At 45.4% G+C, this 24,553-nt stretch overlaps 4 protein-coding genes across 16 annotated transcripts; 1 reads left to right on the forward strand and 3 right to left on the reverse strand.

Annotated features, from left to right (window-relative positions):
- Window positions 1–1,613: 1,613 nt before the first annotated feature.
- Window positions 1,614–5,112, reverse strand: LOC107277343 (pentatricopeptide repeat-containing protein At5g38730). Of its 4 annotated transcripts, none has more exons than XR_010739104.1 (3): window positions 3,822–5,112; window positions 3,021–3,618; window positions 1,614–2,525 (listed from the first exon to the last, which is right to left on the reverse strand). XR_010739104.1 is itself a non-coding variant. In XM_015769851.3 (2 exons), the coding sequence occupies exons 1-2, from the start codon at window positions 5,077–5,079 to the stop codon at window positions 3,134–3,136; spliced, it is 1,743 nt and encodes a 580-aa protein (XP_015625337.1). In that variant the 5' UTR covers window positions 5,080–5,112; the 3' UTR covers window positions 1,614–3,133. The 4 variants fall into 4 exon arrangements, 1 of the variants encoding a protein (XP_015625337.1); XR_010739102.1 differs by having other exon boundaries at window positions 1,614–2,549; XR_010739103.1 differs by having other exon boundaries at window positions 1,614–2,549; window positions 2,789–3,618.
- Window positions 4,899–7,401, reverse strand: LOC4331226 (uncharacterized). 4 transcript variants are annotated; one of them, XM_015769860.3, is made up of 8 exons: window positions 7,231–7,401; window positions 6,881–6,993; window positions 6,673–6,741; window positions 6,471–6,506; window positions 6,319–6,364; window positions 6,053–6,140; window positions 5,889–5,946; window positions 4,899–5,166 (listed from the first exon to the last, which is right to left on the reverse strand). In XM_015769860.3, the coding sequence occupies exons 1-8, from the start codon at window positions 7,268–7,270 to the stop codon at window positions 5,089–5,091; spliced, it is 528 nt and encodes a 175-aa protein (XP_015625346.1). In that variant the 5' UTR covers window positions 7,271–7,401; the 3' UTR covers window positions 4,899–5,088. The 4 variants fall into 4 exon arrangements, with proteins under 4 accessions (XP_015625346.1, XP_015625344.1, XP_066163266.1 ...); XM_015769858.3 differs by having other exon boundaries at window positions 5,143–5,708; XM_066307169.1 differs by lacking the exon at window positions 4,899–5,166 and adding an exon at window positions 5,498–5,779 and having other exon boundaries at window positions 5,898–5,946.
- A 326-nt stretch (window positions 7,402–7,727) lies between these two features.
- On the reverse strand, window positions 7,728–12,099 carry LOC4331227 (uncharacterized). Of its 7 annotated transcripts, none has more exons than XM_015769855.3 (11): window positions 12,001–12,099; window positions 10,684–10,948; window positions 10,523–10,597; window positions 10,364–10,422; window positions 10,136–10,271; window positions 9,867–9,963; window positions 9,715–9,781; window positions 9,357–9,455; window positions 8,784–8,873; window positions 8,370–8,524; window positions 7,728–8,261 (listed from the first exon to the last, which is right to left on the reverse strand). In XM_015769855.3, the coding sequence occupies exons 2-11, from the start codon at window positions 10,943–10,945 to the stop codon at window positions 8,051–8,053; spliced, it is 1,251 nt and encodes a 416-aa protein (XP_015625341.1). In that variant the 5' UTR covers window positions 10,946–10,948; window positions 12,001–12,099; the 3' UTR covers window positions 7,728–8,050. The 7 variants fall into 7 exon arrangements, with proteins under 7 accessions (XP_015625341.1, XP_015625342.1, XP_066163264.1 ...); XM_015769856.3 differs by having other exon boundaries at window positions 10,684–10,968; window positions 12,001–12,035; XM_066307167.1 differs by lacking the exon at window positions 12,001–12,099 and adding an exon at window positions 11,322–11,848 and having other exon boundaries at window positions 9,715–9,776; window positions 10,146–10,271.
- Window positions 12,100–14,185: 2,086 nt separating this feature from the next.
- On the forward strand, window positions 14,186–18,448 carry LOC107276217 (uncharacterized). The gene is made up of 2 exons (XM_015769852.3): window positions 14,186–14,792; window positions 17,558–18,448. The coding sequence occupies exons 1-2, from the start codon at window positions 14,248–14,250 to the stop codon at window positions 18,270–18,272; spliced, it is 1,260 nt and encodes a 419-aa protein (XP_015625338.1). The 5' UTR covers window positions 14,186–14,247; the 3' UTR covers window positions 18,273–18,448.
- Window positions 18,449–24,553: the final 6,105 nt, after the last annotated feature.

Below are 24,553 nucleotides of genomic sequence, written 5' to 3' on the forward strand. Positions count from 1 at the left end.
AGCTGCACATATTTTTTCTTCTCTTTTCTTCTCCCTTTCTTCTCTTTTCTCTTCTCTCCTCTCTCTTCTCCTTCAGGCTGGCGGCGGGCGCAGTCGCGATGGCCGAGCGCGGCAGCAGAGCGGTGGCGGGCTGTGGGCGGAGCGGACGGCGGGCGAGCCCGGCGGCGGAGCGGAGGCTACGGGCGGAGCAGCCGCGCGCCGTGGCCGCCGTCGTCGTCGCCATGGGCGAGGCTACACGGCGCGGCCGTTCGGCGGCATCGGCCAGGCGTCGCAGTGGCCGTGCATAGGTGGCTCGAAGTGCCAGCTGACGCCGCGACAGTGGTGGCGGCGGCAGCGTCGCCGGCCTGATCCCATGGCCCTCCCGGACGCCCAGCTCGCGCAGCTGCAGCAGGAGCGTGTCCACGCTCGGCGTGCCATCGGCGTCGTGGACGGTGGTCGGCGCGGGCGCGGTGACCCTCGTCGTCTTCGCCGACGTCGCGGTAGCACTTGACGTCGTAGCTCATACGCATATACACCGGGTACAGATGGCCGCATGTACATGCGTCTTCGTACGAGCATATATATGCATGCATGGAGACGACCAGCTATAGCCTAGCTAGCTTCTTGTTGGTTTGCCGCCCGATAACATGCAGACGTATATATTAACCAAGCATGTGTATATGGCTGAGCACACTCACATGTATATATGCCATTACGTGCAGTGGAGGAGCGCGGATGCGGGGGGTGCAGCGGAAGGCGAGCGCGGCGGAGGAGCGGCGGCGGGCGAGCGCAGCGGTGGGCAAAGCAGCGGAGGGCGAGCTAGCGAAGCGGAAGACAGTGGATGGGACGAGGAGCTTCCCCGTGCTCGGCCGCCACCACCGCCGTGCCCCCGCGGGTGGCCGACGATGCTAGGAGAGGCACCACCGGCGGGAGAAGGGGAAGAGGCAGAGGAAGCGATTGTTTCTTGGTTGTCGGCTGCCTCCCCCTCCCTCCTAAACTCGCTGGCCACCGCGCTCGCTCGCCGCCGCTCCACCGCCGCGCTCGCGCTCCGCTACTCTGTCCGCGGCCTGCTTGCGCTCCACTGCTCGGCCCACCGCCGCGCTCGCGCCTTCCGCTGCTCTGTTGCCGCGCTCGCCCTCCGCTGCGCCGCCTGCATCCGTGCTCGCCACTCCGCCTGCTGCCTCCGCTCCGCCGCCGCGCTCCGCTGCCTCCGCTCCGCCACCGGACGGCCGCGCCGCATAGCCTCGCCCACGGCGACGACGACGGTGGAGAGCCGACGACGGCGGCGGCCACGGCGCGCGGCTGCTCCGCCCGCAGCCTGAAGGAGAAGAGAAGAGAGAGAAAAGAAAAGAGAAGAGGAGAGAAGGAGAAGAAAAGAGGAGAAAAAAAGATGTGAAGCTGACATGTGGGCCCCATGTGTTTTTAAATTTTTTTTGCTGACTAGGATGCCACGTCAGTAAAACCGGGCAAAAATACTGCCGAGAGACCTCCGGTGAACAGTTTGAATGAGTTTAGGGGTACACATTTCTGGTTTTGTGGTTAAGGGACCTCAAAAAATCTCGCTGTTAAATTGAGGGACCTCCGGTGAACTTATTCCGGCAAACTAACAGTTCCAATTTAGAGGGCAGTTGATATCACAGCAGCAAACTTATCATGGAATACAAACACAAAGTTTCAGAGTCTAATTATCTGTATCTCATATGCTTACATATTGCTCCAGACCCTCAGATACCTTATATTAGCATGGTATCCCTCAATACATGTCTTAGGAAGACGCACAAAAATTGCTTCGGACGAATGCAGCATAGCCGTCACGTGTCCAAGACAACAGGTAGCATCTCATTCTAAGCACTGGGCATTGACGGTACACAAGACAAATAGATGATCAAACACAGTACAGTATCACTCCTATTGTCCTACACCACATGCAACAATATAGGTGCACGCGGACCTCTGCATCATCCTCTTCGTTCATAAATGCAAAATTGTACTATCTTCCAACTCGCTCCCTGTAAAAGAATTCAACCTCGACTGACACAAATCTCCTGGATTTCATTCAGACCAATTAAAAAGAAGGGGAAATCAGGTTATCATCTTTGACTAGGCTGAGAAGAGCAGAGGCAAATAATCCTCCAAAGCCTGCAGAAGATCAGCAGTCCAGCAAGCACTGAATTCAGTTGTGGTGTTTTTCTTGTAACTTTTACTCCTTCTTAATATACTCGGATGGTCTCCTTCAGCCTTCCCGGCGAAAAAAAAAACACTGAATTCAGACAGTTAGTTCATCACCTCTGCCATTATTCTTCTTGATAATCAATTTAGCAGATGTGCCATGAATGAACCATGAAGAGTGATCGTGCGCCTCCTGGGCCTAGTCAGGAGTAGTGCTCATGAGTAGCGAGTAGCCATGAAAATTATCCAAGTCCTCGACGCAGCTCCTCTGAGCCTCAGGAACTCATAATCCAGGCGCAAACATCCACTTCTACCCTCCCATGTCTTCTTCTGATCGCACCGGCATTGTTTGGTTTGGAATTGAAGCACCCCATCACCTGCAAATTTGCAGCTTGATTTGTCTGTGAATTCAGAAAAAGAAACATCAATTTAAAGCAGAATAGCATTGGACAAAAACCTGAATGATTGGTGGGCTGAAGAATCAATCAGACATAGAAAACTGAACTAATATGTATACAGGCGTACATGCAATGCAAGCATTGATAATTAAGGTGATAAAGAAAGATAGAGTTCCTTCCAATAAAACTAAAAGAAATGGCAGGCAGGCCATTGAAATGTAAGCACTAGCAATCTGCCCTACCTACATATCACAAACATCACGCCTCCACTCTGTTCCGGGCAGGATGAAAGGGAATAGAGATGGGAATTTACCAAGCCAGAGAACACAAGGTGCCACCTCTTGCAGACAGCAGAAATCAATGATGCAAAGGGACATGTGGAAGGTACAAGAAAGAAACTGCTTGTGCTAACTAATTGCTATGATTTAGTAAATTAAGTGCCAGCCAACAGAGGGAACCAATTAAGTGACTCACGAGCATCATCGACATCAAAAGACCAAAGTGCAAGACTATTTCTATAGCCCACTCTCAATTCACAGTCTCTGAAAAGTTCATCCCTGAAATATGAGCATTCCCCTCCTCGCATTCTAGACTGCAGGATTTGAAGATTTCATTCTTGCTTGGTGCATCACTTTGTATACGCTCTTTGTGATTAGGCCTCTCTCAATGGCATGAACCCAGAGCATATTAAGCGATCCCTTCTCATCAGCATAAGAGGTACACATACAGTTGTAAATCTGGGGTGTTATGTACAACTGCTTCTTCGCCATCTCATTCAAGATATCCAAAGCAGCAACTGGCTTCCCAGCAGTCAGATATGCACACGCAAGTGTAGCATACACAAGACAGTCAGCTTCTAGACCTTTGCCTTGCATTTCATTGAACACATTCCCAGCAAGATCAATAAACCCTTTCTTGCATAGCCTTCGGATCAGAGACCTATATACTGCTTTATCTGGTGGAAATCCTCTTTTCATAAGTTCATCAGGAATGGCTAGAACTGCAACTGCATTATTCTTGTTGCATAAACCATCGACAATCCATGACAACACACTATAATTGGGTGAAAATCCTGCGTACAAGGGGAAAAAACACAAGATATACCAAACATCATTAGAAAATACTGATATGGATTGATAACTGATAAAACAGAGTCAAAGATGCTGCATGCTTTTCTATTATAACAAAAAGGATCTCTCAATATGCATTATTAAGTCTTGATGATGTACTATCGCTACCAATCAGAGCCATAAATTTTAGTTAGATTTGTAGTACCTGCACCCATCATCTCAAACAAGGCTTCCTTGGCTTCATCCAGCTCCTTGGCCTTACAGAAACCATGGACGAGAGCCTTGTAAGTGAACTGATCCAACTGTAGCCCTGACTCCATCATCCTTCTTTTCACCTTGAGCGCTGAGGTCATGTCCCCTCTCTTGCAGTATGCGTTGATCAGCGTGTTGCACGTTACATGATCAGCCTGCACCTTCCTCTCATCCATCTCATTAAGTAACACATTGACCTCCTTCATCTTGCCATCTTCACAGAGCTTCCTGAGAATCGCATTGTATGTCGCGACACCTGGTAGCATCCCCATTGCCTCCATCTCCCCTCGCAGCTTGACCGCCTCCTCCAAGTCGCCTGCTCGACAGTACCCATCAACAAGCGTGGTGTATGTGACATGGTCCGGTGCCACCCCTGCCATCGCCATCTCTCTCAGCAGCTGACTCGCCTCCTTCACCCTGCGCTCCTTACACAAGCCATGGATCAATGAGTTCCATGTGACGACGTCAGCCTTGACACCCTGATTCTCCATCCGCTCCCGTACGCACATGGCCTCGTACTGCATGCCCTTCCTGCAGTAGAGCGCGATGACGGTGTTGAAGGAGAACCTATCGAGCGGCACACCGGCGGCGTCCATCCGCGTCATCAGAGACTCAGCGAGCGCGGCGTCCCCGGCCTTCAAGCAGACGTGCAGCATGGCGTTGTACACGTGGGTGTTCATGGCAACCCCGGCCCGCGTCATTTGGTCGAACACCTTGCGCGCGGTGGCCGTCATCCGGGACTTCGCGAGCGCGGTGAGGAGCGCGGAGGAGGCATGCGCGTCGGGGACGACCTCGCGCGCGCGCATGTGGTCGAAGACGCGGAGGGCGTCGTGCGGGCGGGCGGACTGGGAGAGGAGGAGGAGGAGCCAGCTGGGGAGGTGGGGGTCGGCGAGGAGGGAAGGGAGGAGGAGCGGGGAGGAGAGCGGGTGGCGGAGGGAGAGGTCGCGGAGGAGGGAGCGGGCGGTGGGGTGGTGGCGCGGGTGGGGGGCGAGGAGGCGGAGGAGGGCGAGGGAGGCGTCGAGCGGGTGGGGCGGAGGCAGGGAGCGGAAGAAGGCGAGCGCGGTGGAGGGGAGCGGGGAGAGGCGGTGGAGGACGGCGGCGAGGAGGGAGGGCGAGGCCGCGAGCAGGTGGTGGTGGTTGTGGGGTTGGGTTAGCGTGGATTTGATGACGGCGGCGCAGACGGCCTCCACGCCGGCGGGAGGCGGCGCCATCAGCGGGAATCACCTCTTACTCAAGGTGCTACTACTAGTAGCAGCCGATGACGACGAGTGTATCTGCCTTGCCGTCTGATCCACAGACTGAACGGTCCAGATTGCAAGGGAAATTTTATTTCAAAGTTGTTGTTGAATTTTTTTTCCCAAGTCGTTAAAGATTACAATAATCTGGATTACAGTAATGTTAAATTGAAACAAACAAGGCCTTAGTCTATGCTCGGAAGCTTTGCTTTTTGCCGTACACAAAATGAAAAAAAAAACATGATTAGTGTACTAGCTATAAACTTGAAAAATAAGTTTATTTTAAATTTTTTTAATATAAAAATATTTACAGAATATTTAATAGTTTGGTAAGCGAATTTATGATAAACGAGAAAGTTGTAAAAGCTAAGTGAGGTTCCGTATGCATCCCGCATTGTTAAACAAGTTTTGGATAGCATTCTGAACCCAACCGTCCGGGCGGAAGAATATGCAAAATCCCTCGACATTACAATACTGTAGGAGTAGCTAATTAATACTCCTCTAAACACAAGTATGCTGCTGGTTTTTTTAGCCTTCCAAAAACCAATGCTTTCCTCCAATTCCCTGAGTGTTAGAAACATGTTCCGACCAATTTGTTGTACTAGCTTGATGTGATGAGCAGCAGCCCCAGCGCATCGATCAGCAGGTAAACAACACATTTCAGACAAAACACGAACTAATTAACTTCTTTGCACCGATGCAAAGCTCACAGTAGGACTCTTGCAACACTAGTATATGCTTATAGCTATATAGACCAGTAATATAATAAGGGTAAATGTGCATACCTTAATAACTGGTTTCTCAGTCATCACCAATGTCACCCACCCAGCTTTGGGTAGATACCTGTTAACATTACAGAAGAACAGTATATTAATCAGCCCATCACCAAAACACAAATTCACAAGTACTACTCCAGTAGACAATTAAGCCAAGGTGAAAGTATTTTTACCCTATGGCCCGTCCCATGATGTGATGTTGCTGAAGCCAAAGCTGCCCATGTGTGTAAAGAATTCGGTCGTCCATAGGATTGTTGTCACCTGATAATGAGACAGTTCATCGATCAGTATAACGCAGCGCTATTCACAGTACAAATTAATTCATGCTCATCACTTGAGCCAACAGATATATATGATTCAGATTACTTAATTAATATGCAAGGAACAAAATTAGGAGGTCAAAACCACTGATAGAAAATAGTAATAAGTGTAAGTATACCTTTTGTGAGGAAATCAACTTGTGCATTATCCCGTCGTTCGTGAACCTACAAGGAGATATAATATAATTAACAAGGAAAATTTTCAGACATAATACCTGAGATCAAATGTAAGGGGAGACTGATTGGTGTGGATATTACAAAGCTTAACGACCTCAATAACGCGATGGACGATTGGAATTTCACGGCCCTACAAATCAAAGAGGCAAATCGCAATAAGTTAATTAGTGCCTTGCAAATGATGCACGTGTATTAGCATCATTAAAACAAGGTTGGAGAAAGGGCTGCTTTGTTGATGATTCAGAAAATATTTTTATGGTGATCGATAAACCAGTGACAATTCAGTAGGGACTTACATCATTGAAAACAACTATATCTCCTGTTCGTATAGGGTGTTTGCTCATTTGCAAAAACAGGATATCCCCCTGCCAGGCAAGCAAACACACTAACATTGATCAGGTGAATCACAAGCTAGGACATATAGATGACAACAGTTTGAAGAAAATGGTAGAGTGATTAGTAGTGAATTCATGCCATGGGATGGAGGAAGGAAAATAAACAGACCCTTTCAAATCCAAGCTCCATGCTTTCAGATAGAACCACAACTAGTGGCGACTCACTCCCTGTCATGATAATCAATCCCTTCCATATCATCAATGCCGAGCTGATAACCATCCCTGTCAGTGCCAAACAACAAACAGATTAACTAAACGGGGAGGGAGAACGAGCAGCATATACAAACACACTAATTCTAATCAAAATTCACTGTCTTTATCCATTGAATTCACGCCTGTTTGGAGTCAGTCAGTCAGGCATATGAAGGGACAAGGTCTACAGGCACTAGCAATTTAATCGAAGCGCAAAAAGGCGTAATATTATGCAAAAAAGAAAAGAAAAAAAGGATCGATTGTTACCCAGGGTAATGAGGTGGACGAGGGCGTGGCGAATCTGCATCGCGCGGATCGGCTCGATCGACGATCATATTACTCCATCGCTACAGTATATATCTGCTAGCTAAGCTACTACTGCCTCTGCTCGATCGGGAGGAGAAGCAGCTACTACAAGAGGTGGAAGAGAAGTGACGCGGAGAGAGAAGTCAAGCGAGGGAGGGACGGACGCAGAGAGAGAGAGAGAGAGAAGAAAGAAAAGTCAGACGTGGCGGCTCCTTCACTTTCAGTATGGGCCGCTGGCCCATCACATCAATGCAAGTCCGGCCTGCCCGAATAAAAGTTCACTTTGTCTCCCTTAACTAGTGGCCGAATCTGATTCATATCCCTCAACCACAACACCGGATATCTGGACCTGTGTTCGAGTGGAGTATTTGTTTTTTCCATGATATAATAATAAGTATGACATTTCTAGACTAGTAATTCTAATAACTACGAGATTCGGCCAGAGCAGCTACACAAGATACACATTATTTGAGATTTCTTTTATAAAAATTTTAATTTTTTTTCCTAGCTAGCTAGCTAGTACTCCCTCCAGGTTTTTTTATATGATGTTGGCTAGTTCAAATTTATACTAGTCAATGTCATACATATATGTATGGAGGTAGTAGTAACTAGCTTCTCTTTCATTTTTCTTGCAACATGTGGTGCGGTGTGACACCCATGCATACATACATGGCACAATATGAATGAATATACATAATAGATTTTATTTGATTGATTCTTCCTCCTCTGCATCTGCATGATGCCTTGGACCTTAATAATTTCTCCCTTGTCGACTCGATCCTTAATTGGTGTCAGTGAGTGGGGGAGGAAGGCGATACTCGTCGGGTTTGAGAGCCACGGCGAAGTCCGGCAGCGGCGGCGCGCTGTCAGCATGGTCATGGATGATGATGTTGTCCTTGTTGTAGAGGTCCTTGTTGATCCGAACTTTGCACGACGACTCCTTGTGTATCTTCTCCTGAAGATACCTCATCGATCCCCACAGCGGCGGGCTTCTGCATTATTATTCACATGCATGCAGGTACCAAAATTCAGAAATCTTAGAGATTCTTAAGCTAGCTCACTGCAGATAACACTACATCTGAAAAGAATGGAATGCACGCCTTGAAACAGGAGATGCCGCATGGAAGGCTTCACATGCAGCTTTGCTCTCTTTGAGCAACTCCTCCGCTGATTGCAGCGCTGCCACCGCCGTCCTATGAGATTTCTCACTGTTTCCTTCATCAAGGATTAGTCCATGGTAGTAGTATGCCGCAGCCTGTTTGTAGCAGGAGGATCCACATATGTTTCTCTTCAGTTATAGATAGATTTTATCATAGTGTAAATGGAGTATGAAATTAACACACTCACAACAAAACCGTCCTTTTTGCAACATGACTAAATTATCTTTACACAACTACACTATGTGTTAATGTACTTCTTGTTAATTTGTATAGGACAGCCATTAATTTGTTTGTGCTTACAGCATCATTCGTTGTAGTATTAATGTTTCAGAATATGAAAGAAGTTTTACATACTTTTGCTTCGATGTGTTTCCATGTAACAAAGAGCCTGTGCTTTTCTGCCCAGCCATCAAGCAGAGGTAGGTCCGAAATGCTTTCATGTGCCTGAAAATGAAATAGTACACAAGAAAGATTGAACAGATCAAATGAAAGAGATTATACAGAAAAGAATATTGATTCTCTATTTATCAAACTAAACTGCAGGAGCATTTATCGTTTGATTTGTGACTCCTCATAGGCTGCTAGGAGTAGTTTCTGAACTCAAACATTTGCTTACTGACTGCAAAGCTACGTTCAGACAATGTTCAGAGTTCAGTTGAGGAACAGGTAAAACCCAGACTAAGATCTCAGCAGAGGTTGAACATCATTAGTAGCAATAATCCCTATAGCCTCAGTGCCTCACAGTGAGGCCATAATGATGAATATCCAGGAGTATCAATTCAAGATTAACCAAAGATGAGGCAAATAACAATTGAAGCTGCTTCCAAGTGTTACACGTGCCTTTGTCAGTTACTACTTAGTCAATAACAGCATTACTTAAGAACAGACTACTTCAGATATAGCACTGATATGGAAAACAAGTACTACCTGCTGCCAGCACTTGACCATCTCACATGCCAGCCTCCTCTTCACTGCCAAGGTAGCCTTTGGACTGTCAATTGCCAATCCAAGCTGAACATCAATTGCCTGACAGTACACCAAGCCGCGTGACATGGACATTTTGTCAGGATGATGTTCTTCAGACATAAGTAAAAGCCACAAAACTATAGCATGTACGCAAAGCCATGGCATTTGACTTATACTAGTAAAATTATGACGATTGGTCTTAGAAATGGACATTTCAACTGCTATTTACATGAGTCATGTGATTTCTAGCTATTTGATTTGAAAGAAAGATTCACCCAAAAAAATAAAATAAAAGGAAGCAGATGGAGAAACGCTTTACTTGACCCAGGGCTTGCATGCAGATAGCTTTCAGGATTCCTTCAGCTAAGTCCACAGGAAGACCTTTCCTACACGAAATGGCAGTCAGCAACAATAACTCCTGTCCGACCTGCACTAACTACAGAACGCAACATTGTTCATCAAACACACCACCTTTTCTCCGGCGATATCTTAGGTAGAACATGCTGGATTGCACACTCCAAGTATCCGGCTGCCTTGAGAAATATCTCCACTGAAGCTCGTTTGTTTTCTGAAAAGTAAAAAAGGGAAACACAGAACAGTCAAAATGCTGCAACGGACAACAGCTGAGAAGTAAGGAACATCATCGAAAATTCAGAAGTAACAAGTACTACTTCAAAATTCAGAAGTAACAAGTACTAATTCTGCATCAGCGAGGAATCAATGGTGATCATGGTACAGACCTTCAGATACCTTAGCATGGTATCCCTCAATGGATGTCTTTGGAACAAGAAGGGAATTTGCTTGGGACAAACGCAGCAGAGCCATCAAGTGTAGAACTGATAGCACCTCATACCAAGCACTGGGCATTGACGTATCCTACACAACACAAATAAGTAGACGATTAATCACAGTCGTATCACTCTTACTTGCCACAGAAAATCAAACAGTACGCATAACAGCATGTAGACCTCTGCGTCATCCTCTTGGTTCATCCATGCAAACTGTACCTTATCTTCCAACTCGCTCCCTGCAAAAGAATTGAAGAACCAGGAGTACTGACAGTTAAATTTCCTGGATTTCATCAAAGAGCAAAGAGAAGGAAGAAAAGCATACATGAGGAGTTTTACCATCTTTTACTAGGCCAAGAAGAGTGGGCAAGTAATCCTCCAAAGCTTGCAGAAGATCAGCTGACTTAGACCCCCCTGCAAGCACCAAATTCAGACAGTTAGTTCATCACCTCTGACATTATTCTTCTTGTCATCAGATGATGAGCCATAAAAGGATGAACCATGCTGAGTGATGGTGATCCTCCAGGTGGGCTTGGTCATGTACAGTGCCTCATGAGCAGCCATGACAATTATCCGATTCCTCAACGCGGCCAGGCGTTCGGTGAGCCTCCTTGGGAGGCCATCACCTAGCGGCTGAAGGGGCAGCTCATCCGAGCTCTCGGGTACTCTCAATCCAGGCACGAACACAGCCACCTCGCCTATGCTCCCGGGTCTTCTTCTGATCGCACCGGTGTCGTTTGGCTTGGAATTGAAGCATCCCATCTCCTGCAAGTTTGCAGCTTGATCTGTCCGTGAATTCAGTTAGAATGAACACAACCTATAGCTGAACTACATGCAAGGACATGAATAATAATCAGAAGTGGTAACAAACTGAAGAAAGGTAAGACGTGTACAAACAAACAAACAAACATACATACAAGCATTTATAATAAGGTAGCAAAAGAAAGGTAGTGTTGCTTTCAATAAAAACTAAAAAAATGGCAGGCAGCGATTGATTGAATTGTAAGCACTAGCAAGCAATAACAATCTGGCAAGAATTGAGAAGCTAGCTAGTTCTAGGATGCAAACGAATGCATAGGTTAATCAGTTACAAATGATAATCTCAAAGACAAAAGACCAATTTAAAGATGGAAATTACCAAGTCAGAGAACACAAGGAGGAAGGTGCCACGTCTTGCAGAGAGCAGATCGATGAATGGTGCAAAGCGAAATGGGGGGGAGGTAGAAGAAAGAAAGAAACTGAATATGCTAGCTAATTAAACTGTGGTGATTTAGTGAATTATTAAGTGCCAACCAAGAGAGGGAAGCAATTAAGTGAGTCACGAGCATCACATCGACATCAAACAACCAAAGTACTGGCTGCAAGCTCACATGCCCTACCACGACACGTCAACGATCGATCTTGCAACTAGAATTCGCACTTTTTCTCCCCTTGCATGAATCATTCATGAAAATTTTATTATTTTTTCTCACACTTTTCCATTTCTCAGTAATAATAACAATAAAAAGAAACTGTTAGCACCTGATTGCAAAGTCAACCTTCAGTTAGAACGGACAGTTTGACTGTATCCAGAACCAATCAGCTTCTATTATTGGTCACAAAGAAATCGATTTTTGCGTCTGCCCTCGGAGATATTCAGGAATATTTGAAGGAACCGCATAAAAACTGGGCAGGAGACGATTCGGAGTAATTAAAGAATCAGTGAAGAAAACCGATCGAGTGGGATTGGACGAGCGAAATTAAAGAAGAGAAGGGAATCAAGCACGACAAGTTCAAATCCATTGGCCGCTAGATATGGAGTTGGAGGAGTCGCTTACCGGCCTTATGGGGGCGAAACCCAGGTGAAGAAGAAGGCGAAATGGCGCCGAAACGTGAAAGGGCTTTCCCGGTTTTAAAGAAGAGAGCAAGGGGAGGGAAAGCAGATGAGGCTGACCTGTGGGTCCCACTCTTCACACCATTTTCGTTTTACAAATAAGAATTTACGCCCACTCCTACCGGGTCAATGTAATTTTGCAAAAATTAAAGGCTTGTTCCTTCCTTGCAAAACACAATACTACGTGCTGTACTCTTCAGTGAAACTGAAAACAGGTTTGGGGTCGGGTGCGCACACGTCTGGGCCTTTCGTGCTCCTCGCCGTCGGCTGATTTTGCTGATTGGTGGCTTGCAGCCCGGAAATCTGTTGCTAAGGTTGACCGCAAAACGTTCGATGCGGGGGTGATCCTTGTAACCTGGTTGATTTGGAAAGAGCGAAACGCAAGGGTGTTCGAAGGGATCGAGGCAACGATTCTCCATCTTTGTTCCGCCATGGGGGATGAATGGGAGACTTGGATAGCTGCAGGTCTTGTTAGCCCCATGTGTCACTCTGTAGCAACTCATTCTGTGAGATTTTAGCTTTCTTTTTATGTCTGTAATGGTGGTGCATTGACTCATCGCGCTACCTTGTACATTTCTTTTCTTACTCTTAATATACATTGGCCGGCTATTCTCTGGCCCGGCGAAAAAAGAAAACTCAAGTGAGAATCATGGCTTTCTGGAGAAGGCAAACACACACCTCGGATTGTAGTTTGTAGCATAGCATAATAACCTCTGCCCACTGGATTTTGGAGTAGCAACGGTTGCTGTAAGTCACCAGTGCAACAATGATAATGTGCAGGAGTATTTAATTCTCACACTACAATACAGCTAGTGTCATTCTGATAAGGTTTAGTTCATCCCTAATCTGGATAAGATCTGGTAATCCAGCCGTTTGGAGACGCTTCAAGTCATGCTATGATAGACCAAGAATTTTCCTTTTGAGTGGATGTCAGTACACTTCACAGATATTTAAGAATCTCAGCTCCTTTCCTTAATTGTGAAACCATCGGTTGCAAGAGGAGAAGCTTGACAGAAGCTAACCAACTTGTAACTTGAGATTAGAGGAACTAAGATTGGCAATCATCATCCAATCAAGTAGTAAAGGATAGCAAGGCAAAATGTACTAGTACGTCATATCAATTTACTGATTAGTTTGTTACTCGTCCAATTAATCAGGCTTCAACACGTGTCAGATTGCTCCAATTCAGTCCTATCTGAAAGGTTGGAGGAGGTTGTTGGAGACTCTGAGAAAGAAATGTATGTTGAGGCCGACTGAATACTGTTTTTATGTGACCATGTATGTAGTCATGACCCATTCTGCAATTTCTTAGTACTCCCTCCGTTTTAAAATATTTGGCACCGTTGACTTTTTAGCACGTGTTTAACCATTCGTCTTATTCAAAAAATTTAAGTAATTATTTATTCTTTTCATATCATTTGATTCATTGTTAAATATACTTTCATGTACACATATAGTTTTACATATTTCACAATTTTTTTTAAATAAGATGAATGGTCAAACACGTGCTAAAAATTCAACGGTGTCAAACATTTTGAAACGGAGGGAGTACTTGGTAGTAGTAGTACAGTCCAATTCCAAATATATTCTGTTGTGCATGTTTGAATTGGATAGAGTTAAATATGGATATGCTGATGCTTACAGATGAAAACGAATACGTTAACAAGGACGTTGATGTACTGTTTTTTTTTTCAAAGAAGCAATACTCTACTTACCTCTGAGCCATAAGAATATGTAGAGGATTGATATATGATGAGAAGACGAGATGATAAGGAAAAAAACAAATACTGTACTGTATACTCCTATGTAGCTACGCCTCAAATTAAGTTCCTGTGAGGCAGGCAAATCCCATGTTGCGATGATGAACTAGAAATAAGGAGCAAACAAAGAAATGAAGACGTCAGCGTGGATTATGTAATGTACTGAAGAATGAAGATGAAAATCACAAGCAAACAAGAAAAGGTACTATTACGGCCCAGAGGAAAGGGATGATGCGGCCCACAGCCCAATAGATGAGGAAATAAAAGATCTGCTCCTACCAGATTTGGTGTGAACCACACACACTAATCCGGTCCACCGGAATCGAAACCAAACTGTTGATCATCGTGCACAAGCACAACTTGCCAACCGCCACTTCACGCGATCGATCACTCTCACTCCTCTCGCTGCCGCTGCCGCACCTAGCCAAATTATGCCTTCGCCTTCGCACCTCGCCGGCGCGCTGGACGCGGCGCGCCCCTTCCTGCGCGGCGAGGAGGAGCAGGTGGACCCGGCGCTCCCCAAGCTGGCCGCCGTGCTGCGCGCCGCCGGCGCCGGCGAGTGCTGGCACAAGCACGGCACCTTCCTCGCCCACCTCCTCGACGTCCACCGCATCCTCCGCCTCTGGGGCGCCCCCGACGCCGTCGCGCGCTGCGGCCTCTACCACTCCGCCTACTCCAACTCCTACGTCAACCTCGCCATCTTCGAACCCGACGTCGGCCGCGACCACGTGCGCCCCATCGTCGGCGCCGCCGCCGAGCGCCTCGTCCACCTCTTCTGCGTCGTCCCGCGCCACCAGCTCATCCACGACGACCTGCTCTTCCACTACGCCGACCAGGACCTCGTCGCCGACCTCGCCGCCTCCGAGGCGTCACTGCAGGACGCGCGGCGCGGGCTGTTCCACCACGACGGCGAGGCCTGGCGGCTCAAGATCCAGCGCCTCCTCCCGCCCCACGGAATCACTGTCAAACACATCAGGTGAGTTAGTTAATTAGTTACAATAAATAAATCTTCTTAATTTCTACTGCTCAGCACCAGATGGGGTTACGAGAATTAATTTTTCTCCGACCCTAGATGATGAGTTCATTATGGGAACCGTTCGATTCAGAACGTGTGGTGAAGAATCAATCGGACAGAGTCCATCACAGCATATATCTTGGTTCAGAAAATCTATTCCACGACATCCCGTGGAGACGGGATAGTAATCCGGATCGATCCCCTCCTCCTACCTCACTCTTCTCCCCCAAATCGTCGGAGCCAGCGGCCACTGTCGTCCCCGTCGCTGTCGCCCCACCGCTCGTCGGAGCCGGTGGCCGCCGTCGTCCCCGTCGCCGTCGCCCCACCGCTCGTCGGAGCCGGCGGCCACCGCCGCGGGGGAGGCGGCGACGACGAGGAGCTTGGCGACGGGTGAGGTGAACAAGAGGGAGAGCGGGAGCGGGGGCGCGGAGGCCGCTGCCGGCGCCGGGGAAGCCGCTGCTGGCTCAGGACCCCGGCCGCCGAGGAGGACGACGACGGCGCGGCCTCGGCAAGGGTCGCCCTCAAGCTCGCCTCCCTTGCCGCGCCGCTCTGGCTCCCCGCTCTCGTCGGTCTTCTCATCGGCTGCCCCGCCTCGCCGACCACCGGATTCGCCGCTGCCTCCTCCACGCTTCGCCTCGCCGACCACCGGATTCGCGCGCCACCTCCTTCTCCTGCTCCACCACGCGGCTACCTCCTCCTCTCTCTCCTCCTCCAGGCCACCAGGTACTAGATATCACGGGTACCCGGTACCAGATACTAGGTACTAGCCTGGTACCAGGTACCAAAGGTATCAGTCGGTACCAAAGGTACCTGGTACCGACTGATACCAAGGTACCAGGTATCAGGATGGAGAGGAGGTAGAGGTTCCAGAGCATGTTGCCGCCGGCGTTGCAGTGACCGAGACACCGAGATCGCCAGATTCTTCTGCTTCTGTAGCGGCGGAGGAGGAGCCACCTACGCTCACCGGCAAGGAGGCGGCGGGAGCAGCGGGCAAGGACGACGGCGACCTTGGCAAGGAGCGCGAGGGAGGAGGGGAGAGGCCCCGGCGCCGGCAGCGACGAGAGCGCCAGTGGAAGAAGCAGTGCCACAGCGCGCGGAGGCGGCGCCGCAGCGGGCGGAGGACGACGTCGTGGAGGTGCGGCGAGATCACCCTCGATGCCGCCCCGACCTCGCCGACGCCGTGCCGTCGTCATCCACGGCCGCCGGAGACGACGACGACCCCTTCCTCCTGGCCAACTTCATCTCCGCCTCTCGTTTTCTTCTCCTGTGTGAGAGAGTTTGTGGAGGGAAAGGGAAGGAGACAAGGTAGTGGAGATCTTATCCCGTGGCTGCTACGTTGCAACGGAATCTCGTACGGTAGCTGCCCTCTTCCAAAAATAAGCATTTTCTACGTAATTTAGTAAGGATTTGGTCAAAATTTGAATTTAAATTGCCTAGATGCATTTCCGAAGATTCGGATTGGTTGAAAATGTGTGGATTTTCGTGTATTAAAATTGGTGTACACATACATAGCAAGACGGTTACCATGGCATCAACCGAAAACCGTGTGAATTTCATCTTCGACGTTTAGAATTTAGAATTTAGAAGTTTTTAAATCTCACGACAACAGCTCGAGTGAAAATCATAGGCATGTCGGATGTCATCATCTTCTACGCTGTTGCTTGGAGAGCATCCGCTGTAAACAATTTTCATACAGTGATACTAGTGCCAGATCCGGTTCCTGAGTATCAGACCCGTTATCTATATATATCTGACCTGGTACTCGTATGTGCCATACCTAGTATCGGGTATCAGGTATGATAATTTGATACCTGAGTATCACGTATGATACATACATGTATCTTATATGGTACATGGTACTTGCGAGCCATATATAAATCAGGCATCGTGGGAGCCCAACGTGCACTAGTCAATCTCAGTACCAGACATAATAGTGTATCATCAAAGATTATCAAGACAAAAAAAATCTTTTTATTTTTCACAAGCCTCGCTCCATGGCTCGGGAGGCATATTGCCCTGCCAAGACATCTGGCCATGCCTGCCCAAACTCAATTAATATATCACAACTCAAAGTGCCCAACTAAGCAGCTCTCTCGAGACCTAGTCGTTGAGACCCATGCATGTAGACCGGTCAAGCTGGGGCACTTGCACTAGTGGGAACACGGAATAGCGCATGTTTGATGTGGAGCGGCATGTGCGACTTTGGTTTCAGACATGGTAGTTGGGAGCGACGAAGCGCTAGATGCGGAGCAGGTGACGTCAGCACTTATCCCGTTGAAACGGAATCCCGTTGTCTAGCCGTTCTCATCTTGGTTACCAGGAAAAAAACACTTAACAATTCATGACAAAATTAATCTTCTCATACATGTTTTATACGATCAGAGGATTTGGCAGAAAGATGTCTTGACAATTTTACAGACTGTTGTTTATTATACCTGACAATACAAAAGAACATAAGCTCATGTTGGCAGCTAGTGCCAATAAAATTTGGGGAGATATCCAGTAAACATGGGAGTATCTAGTTTGTTTACTGCTGCGATAATAACGTAACTTACAATTTAGATCATATCATCCACAAGTAACTGTAATCTACAGTGCATGAGTACAATGCAAAGGCAAACCAACCCCATGCATAGATAGCAAACAAACTTAGTTGCATTTCGAAGTTGGTTCTACATACTTCGATCAGATTGCACCTGATTTTTGTCTGTACTTTGAATTGGAAGGACTGGCGAGGATGTGGCACTGTCGAGGCGCATCGCGGCAACCTTCCTTCTCATGACAATGGCGGACTTCAGCGACCAGCTCTTCGACTGGCAGGATCGCCTCTTCGACAACACCAATGGCCGCCTCGAGTTCAGTGGCAATACCTGGACTTCGCTCTGGCCAGGCACCGGCAAGCCCGGCCTCTGGACTGCCTCCATATCCCGCATGGGCGCGCTCTACAGCCTCATCGTTCGCGAGGAAGAGATACACATAGCTCAACGAAAGCATAGCAACAATGGCCAAGAAGACGATCGTGACGAGGACATTGAGCTGGTGATCCCACCGGTGTTCAATGGCTGCACCCAGGTGCTCACCGCCGACGACCAGAAGGCGGCACGGGACCTCTACTGGGATGCAGTTTGCAGCGGCGGCGAGGACGAGACGGATTGGCGCAAGGTGGAGGAGATCCTGCGACGGTGCATTGGCAGGAACCCGTTTGTAGGAGAGCCTCACCTGGTTCTTGCTCAGGTGCTTCTGAACATGGAGATGTATGAGGAGGCAGAGGAGCAGATAGAGGCAGGGGTGAAGCTGTTGCTGGAGTGGGGGAGCAGCTGGGACAAGAGGATGCCATGGGAGGCTTGGGTGTCATGGGGCAGGGCGATGCTGATCAAGGCCAAGGACAAGGATTGGCCGCACACCTCCTTCGGCATCCTCAGCATAGGGCTTGTCAAGTGAGTGAACCCATTCACCTCCACTCTCTGATGGTAAATTAAGCTGCACCTGTACTGTACATGTCATAACATCACCTGATAATTGCTGTATCCTCTCCATCGGTATATATATGCTTAGCTCGATGGAGGAAATCAAACATGATGGATATGAAATAAATCGCTCCACAAATATCAAAATAATTTGACGCATCCATAGATATCATTTCGTGCCAATGCCAACTGGGTTGAGTTGAGAATTGTGCTATCTACTACTTTAGGTCGTTTGATCATATAAGTCCTTTTGACTTTTTTATGAGGTAATTTTTTTAGATTTGACTAAATTTATAAAAGAAAATTAACAATATTTCAAAACAAAAAATTGTCACAGCAGTCAGCCAAATGAATGAAGCAACAGGGATGGGCATAGGTTCAAACGCTTAAAAAAGTGAAAAATACCCAAAGAATTGTTTCATAGTGAAGCCCCATTTGGATTGGAGGTTTTTGTACAGCGACTATTCCGTATTGGAAGATTTGACTGTACCCAGAATAGGGCTTTTCTCATGACAGTTTAATTATAATTATTTGGTTCCTATTTATTCACGAAGAGGCACAGAATGGATCACATGGTTACATCATGTGTCCATATATAAAAGTACGTTAACAACAGTTAAAATCATGTTTGTTAACACTTGACAGTTGGTATGAATTTTGTATTAGAGTCATCACTAAATTAATTTGTATTGGGCAAATCCAATGACTTACTTTTTTAGCATAGTTTCTTTATTAAAAGAAATACAAATTCCGAATAGAGTTTCGTGACCCAACACAGCAACTTCGTAGTGATTTCATAGAGATAAGCAGAGAATAGAGCGGGGGTTACCGTGGAGGCAGCATCAGCAAGGGATGCAAGAGGAGCGGGACCTCTATGAAAGTAGTAAAACCAGTGAAGGTAGGCATTGTACTGCTGCAAGGCACATAGACTAGTGTTTTTCAAGTCACAAGAAAGTAGTCTGTCTGTTCCCAGTGATTTGAATTCATCTGATTTCACCATTAGGAAGCCACATGGGAAAAAAAACAGTTAACGTAATTAAATTAAACAAACCAAAAGGCCTGGGAGTTACCAGGGTAAACTAAAAGATCTAGCAGTGGCGGCGGTGGGGAAGAAGAAGCTCTGGCTTGGGCAACTTGTCCTGGACCGCCTGAGGCGCCTTGGAATCGGATATCGCACTTGTCCGACATTGACGCGCGCAGATGCGACCTTGCGAGAAGCGACAGGGGAATGAACGAGCACGGTCAAGTTTAGTGATATTCCCCATGGACGCCGAGCGTCCCCTTCCTCCGATTCGCAGTCGCACATGATGAGGATGAAAGAGAATCGGAAAAGCTAGTTGGCGCGCGCGCCGGCGGGGCGCGTTTTAGGCCCAGAAGGCCCAGTGCCGGCGCGCGCCCTTCTGCACGCTTTTTTTTTCTTTTTTTTTCGTTTTTTTCCTTTTTTTTTCCTCACTTTTTTTTCTGATTTTTTTTAATTTTTTAGCATGTTTTGAGTTTGAAAGTTTTTAAATTTTGAGTTGAAGATTTTCAAATCTGGATTTGAAAGTTTTCGAATCTCGATTTAAAATTTTCAAATCTTGATTTGAAAGTTTTCAAATCTCAAATTGAAAGTTTTTAATTTTTTTCAAATCTGGACTTGAAAGTTTTTGAATCTCTATTCTCGAGTTGAAAGTTTTTCAAATCTGAGTTGAAAGTTTTCAAATCTCGAGTTGAAAGTTTTCAAATCTCAAATTGAAAGTTTTTAATTTTTTTCAAATCTGGACTTGAAAGTTTTTGAATCTTGATTCTCGAGTTGAAAGTTTTCAAATCGGAGTTGAAAGTTTTTAAATCTAAAGTTGAAAGTTTTCAAATCTTAGTTGAAAGTTTTTAAAATTTAACTTTAAAATTTAAAACTTAAATCAAAAGTTTTCAAATCTAACTTCAAAAAATTTCAATCTGTTAGTAAAAAGATATCCCAAAAAAATTTCCAAATATTTTCTTAATTACTATCATTAGTGTTAAGTATATTAACTAATATACGTAATTAAGACTAAAGGGATAAAGTGCTCGGCAGGTTCTTTTCCCGGCGCGCGCGCGCAAGCCATCCCCGAAGAGAATGAAGGGGATGGAGTGGAGAGAAAGAGGGGGAGAGGGAGCGGATGAAGGAGAGGACCGCCACGACGGCGCGATCGCTTCACCGCCATGGCTACCGATCGCGACTGCGTTTCGTTTTGGGAGAATTGGCCCCAGGCCTACCACGCCACAGCCCAGTAAGGAGACGCGGGGCCCATTATGGCCCACCTAAACAGTACTCCGTATTATTTACTAGAGTAAATTGCACCCACAGTCCTAGTAAAAAAACCGGACCGGCCCGGCGGTTGAACCGGGAAAAACCGGAACCAGCCCCTCAGTCGGTTCGGTTTGCTGCAAGAACCGGATATGCAATCGAACCGGTCACAACCGGATGAACCGGGCGGTTTTTGGTGAAAACCGGCGAACCGGACGCTTCTGAACCAGCGGTTCTGACGAGCACGTGGACCAGGCTACAAAGGCCCACTAGGCCCAAGTCATAAATGAAAAAAAAGGAGTCATAAATGAAAAAAGGGTGGGAAGATGAGACTCGAACCCTGGTTGTCTCGTTACAGGTTCGACGACTAAGCCAACAAGACCACCTACAGATGTTGCTTTAAGGAGAATACACATGTAATATGAAGTCTTCTGTTCTGCAGTCGAACCGGACGACCCAGCGGTCAGACCGGTGAACCAGAAGTTTGACCGGTTCGATGGCCGGTCCGGTTTTTTGCACTATGCCCACAGTTCATCAACTTGGAAAGTGGGTGCAATTTGATGCAAGAACTTGAGAAATGAGCGTTCTAGTGCAATAACTTGGCAGATAAGTGCAATTTAATACAAGAACTTCATAAGTGATCGCATAAATGTAACAACTTGTAAGATATGTATGATTATGATACAATAAGTTAAGAAGTTATTCAACAACTTAATTATTTGGAGCACATTTTTACACATATTTGATTTTTAAGTGCTTATTTTGATAATATACTAGCGTGGGTTTGTATATAAGCATATTTATATTTTTATCCTAATAACTAATAATTGAAATTCAATTAAACTGGATGTGGAAATTATTGTATTTCGGTTGAGATTTGGGAAGGTGAAGAAAACAAAAATTCTTGAAGGTAATTGGATGTGCAGTATAATTCTTAAAGATTAAATTCAATATTATAAGGTAATATCCGTAGGATTGCTATGTAATGGCATATCGACATCGCGAAAAAAAAACTCACCTAGCATATGCTTAGCTAAGTTGATGCATCAAAATACTAAATTGTTAAGTTCTTATACTAGAACGTACCCACTTGTCAAGTTGTTGCACTCGAATGTTCAATTCTCAAGTTCCTGTACTATATCGCTCCCACCCGTCAAGTTGTTGTACCGTGGGTACAATTTACGCTATTTACTATTATGTTCTATACTATACTATAGTAATTCCAGCGCAGCGCACATGCAGACTGTTTGCTGCTTTTGCAACATTTGACATTGCAATGCTCTCTAAACCCTCTACTCTAATTGCCTGTCCTTGATGATCAACTCACAATTATTTTTTGCGAGCGGGGAACGATAATAATAGTTACTGCCTTCGTTTCAAATAATAATAAGATGTTTTGAATTCGAACTAAAACTTTTCAATTTTTGAATTAAAAGTTTTTAAAATTTTCAGAATTGAATTGAAAGTTTTTGAAAATTTGTGTGGTTACTTTTTAGAATCGATTTTTTCCATTTGTTTGTATGTTTGATATTTCTTGTATCTTTTTCATATGGTTTGTTTTGTTCCACCTAAGTAGAGAAAAGAAAAATATGTTTTTGCATAAGAATACCGGATAGTGTCCGACCGTTATCCGATTCCGACGGATATCACCAATATCATATTCGTTTTCATTCCGAAAAATAATAATATCCGAACTCATTTCCGAATTCGAAAATTTCCGAATATATCCGACCGAAACTATCCGAATCCGAAAAAAGTCTGGTTGGATGGAAACTATTCGAATCACTTTCAACCCTACGCCACTACGCCAGACACCTGCTAGCTAACTGCAGTTCATTATCCGGTCTGACCGTCCACACAACAACAGTCAAACCGTCCTTCGCGGGAAAGATTCGATATTTTCCAAATTTAGTTCAAACTTACTATAATTTGATTCTAGTGTTAAATTTAGATATTAACACCATTCTGGCTGATATCATCATGCATATAACCCAATATGCTCACCAGGCAAGCTGAAGCGGTGCATCTTTGGCAGTAGTACTTTATATCTCTGAACTACTCTATTGACTGAGGCTCTGTTTAGTTCGCATAATGAAAATTTTTAAGTGTTACATCGAACATTTGACCGAATGTCGGAATGGGTTTTTGGACACGAATAAAAAAACTAATTTCATAACTCGCCAGGAAACCGCGAGATGAATCTTTTGAGCCTAATTAAACCGTCATTAACACATGTGGATTACTGTAGCACTTATGGCTAATCATGGATTAATTAGGCTCAAAAGTTTCGTCTCGCGATTTCTCCCATAACTGTGTAATTAGTTTTTTTATCTATATTTAATGCTTCATGCATGTATCCAAAGATTCAATGTTTTTAGGAAAAAAAATTTGAGAACTAAACAGGAAGCGGTTCTATCATTTAGAAACTAATCTCTGAACCAACGGTCGCATCCCCCTAAGCACTACATCATGTCGATGGTTCCAAAGACCCCAGAAAACTTGAAAGTGCTTGTTGGGATGCCACGGGAAGGGATCAAACCCGATAAGCTAGTTCAAATTAAAACAAGTTCGTGCAGATCAAGAACTAGTTAGTTGGTTAGGCAAATATTATGCATCAGTTGTATTTGGCATCATGCATATGGACAGAATCTGAAGCTTGATAACGATGTTAGCCTTTAGCCGATCGATCAACTGATCTTACAAGAGAAAAGCACAAAACGATCTAGATATATGGGTGCACAGCTAGCAGCTATAGCGTCACCCAACAACCATGCATGACTGTGCAACTGCCCGTCTTTGATTTTGCATGATCGATACATCGTTGTCGCATATATTTTCTTTGTCGCCTCCTTCTCCAAGCTTAGCTAGGCATCTCTTGTCTCTAGTGTACATAAGCGGTAACCCCTCTATGATGTGTTTTATTCGATAGGTATTATTGAATCTTTGATCCGTGAAACAAGAGTCCAACTCCAACACGCCAGCTAGCAGTAGGTGTAAGCCGTGTTTGCAAAACTGCGGTAACCGCGCGGTCACTGTGCTTACCACGGAACACGGTAAAAGAAAAACCACGGTAACCACCTTAAATTCAAATAAATTTAAAAAATATTTTAAAATTTTAATAAATTTTACATGGTTTCGTATGGTTCGCCACGGTTACCACGTGGCAACCGTGCTTACCGCCGAGGTGTGGTAACCCTGGTCCCGGCGGTTTGAGAAACCCTGGGTGTAAGATTGGCCCCATTAAGCTAGAGATGAAAAAAAGCTCTTGGCTCGTGGCTTGGATCAAACTCGCCTGGAACTCGCATACTTTCAGCTCATTGGTATAAAATTTCTTAAAACCTTAATGCGTAGGAGTACAAAATGTTGAGGTTGCACCTCTAATAGGGAAGTCTATTCGTCCCTCTAGAAATGAAACGGACCCTCAGTTCTTCTATATCTAAAAAATGACTCTGAACATAACATGTAATTATATCATAGTCAAATTTATTATTTTTATTTTTTAAAATTGTATAGGTCAAATTTTAACTTATGTTTGTGTAATGATATATCACATATTGATGTATATTACTCCCACCTTTTTAAATATTTGACACTGTCGACTTTTTAGCACATATTTGACCGTTCAACTTATTAAAAGTAACTTTTGTGAAATATGTAAAACTATATGCATACATATAAGTATATTTAACAATGAATCAAATGATAGGAAAAATAATGAATAATTAAATAAGACGAACGGTCAAACATATTTAAAAAAGTCAACGACGTCAAATATTTAAAAACGGAGGGAGTATATTTTTTTAAAAAAAATATGAACATTTTAGGCAACATGCATAAAATAAGTGGAAATCACCTTGAGGGACAAAAATTAATTATAGCAAAATATGTTTTCCTTCTTACTAATCTGTCCCAAAAAACCAAACTCTGGCTATGAACCTGGACACGCATATGTCCAGGTTCGTAGCTAGGATTGGATTTTTTTTTGGGAC

This window comes from Oryza sativa, chromosome 2, assembly GCF_034140825.1.
Source record: "Oryza sativa Japonica Group chromosome 2, ASM3414082v1".
NCBI lineage: Eukaryota > Viridiplantae > Streptophyta > Magnoliopsida > Poales > Poaceae > Oryza > Oryza sativa.

What these genes read in the sequence shown, in the direction of transcription:
- LOC107277343 (XM_015769851.3), bottom strand. Translation starts at nt 5,079, where the DNA reads ATGGCGCCGCCTCCCGCCGGCGTGGAGGCCGTCTGCGCCGCCGTCATC. An exon ending in GTTTGAGATGATGGGTGCAG is followed by an intron (nt 3,619 to 3,821) that starts GTACTACAAATC and finishes CCTTGTACGCAG; the next exon opens with GATTTTCACCCAATTATAGT.
- LOC4331226 (XM_015769858.3), bottom strand. Translation starts at nt 7,270, where the DNA reads ATGCAGATTCGCCACGCCCTCGTCCACCTCATTACCCTGG. An exon ending in ATATAGTTGTTTTCAATGAT is followed by an intron (nt 6,507 to 6,672) that starts GTAAGTCCCTAC and finishes TTTGATTTGTAG; the next exon opens with GGCCGTGAAATTCCAATCGT. An exon ending in CTGAGAAACCAGTTATTAAG is followed by an intron (nt 5,709 to 5,888) that starts GTATGCACATTT and finishes CATCACATCAAG; the next exon opens with CTAGTACAACAAATTGGTCG.
- LOC4331227 (XM_015769855.3), bottom strand. Translation starts at nt 10,945, where the DNA reads ATGGGATGCTTCAATTCCAAGCCAAACGACACCGGTGCGATCAGAAGA. An exon ending in GATCACCATCACTCAGCATG is followed by an intron (nt 10,598 to 10,683) that starts GTTCATCCTTTT and finishes TGGTGCTTGCAG; the next exon opens with GGGGGTCTAAGTCAGCTGAT. An exon ending in TGGTCAAGTGCTGGCAGCAG is followed by an intron (nt 8,874 to 9,356) that starts GTAGTACTTGTT and finishes TTTCATTTTCAG; the next exon opens with GCACATGAAAGCATTTCGGA.
- LOC107276217 (XM_015769852.3), top strand. Translation starts at nt 14,248, where the DNA reads ATGCCTTCGCCTTCGCACCTCGCCGGCGCGCTGGACGCGGCGCGCCCC. An exon ending in ATCACTGTCAAACACATCAG is followed by an intron (nt 14,793 to 17,557) that starts GTGAGTTAGTTA and finishes TTGAATTGGAAG; the next exon opens with GACTGGCGAGGATGTGGCAC.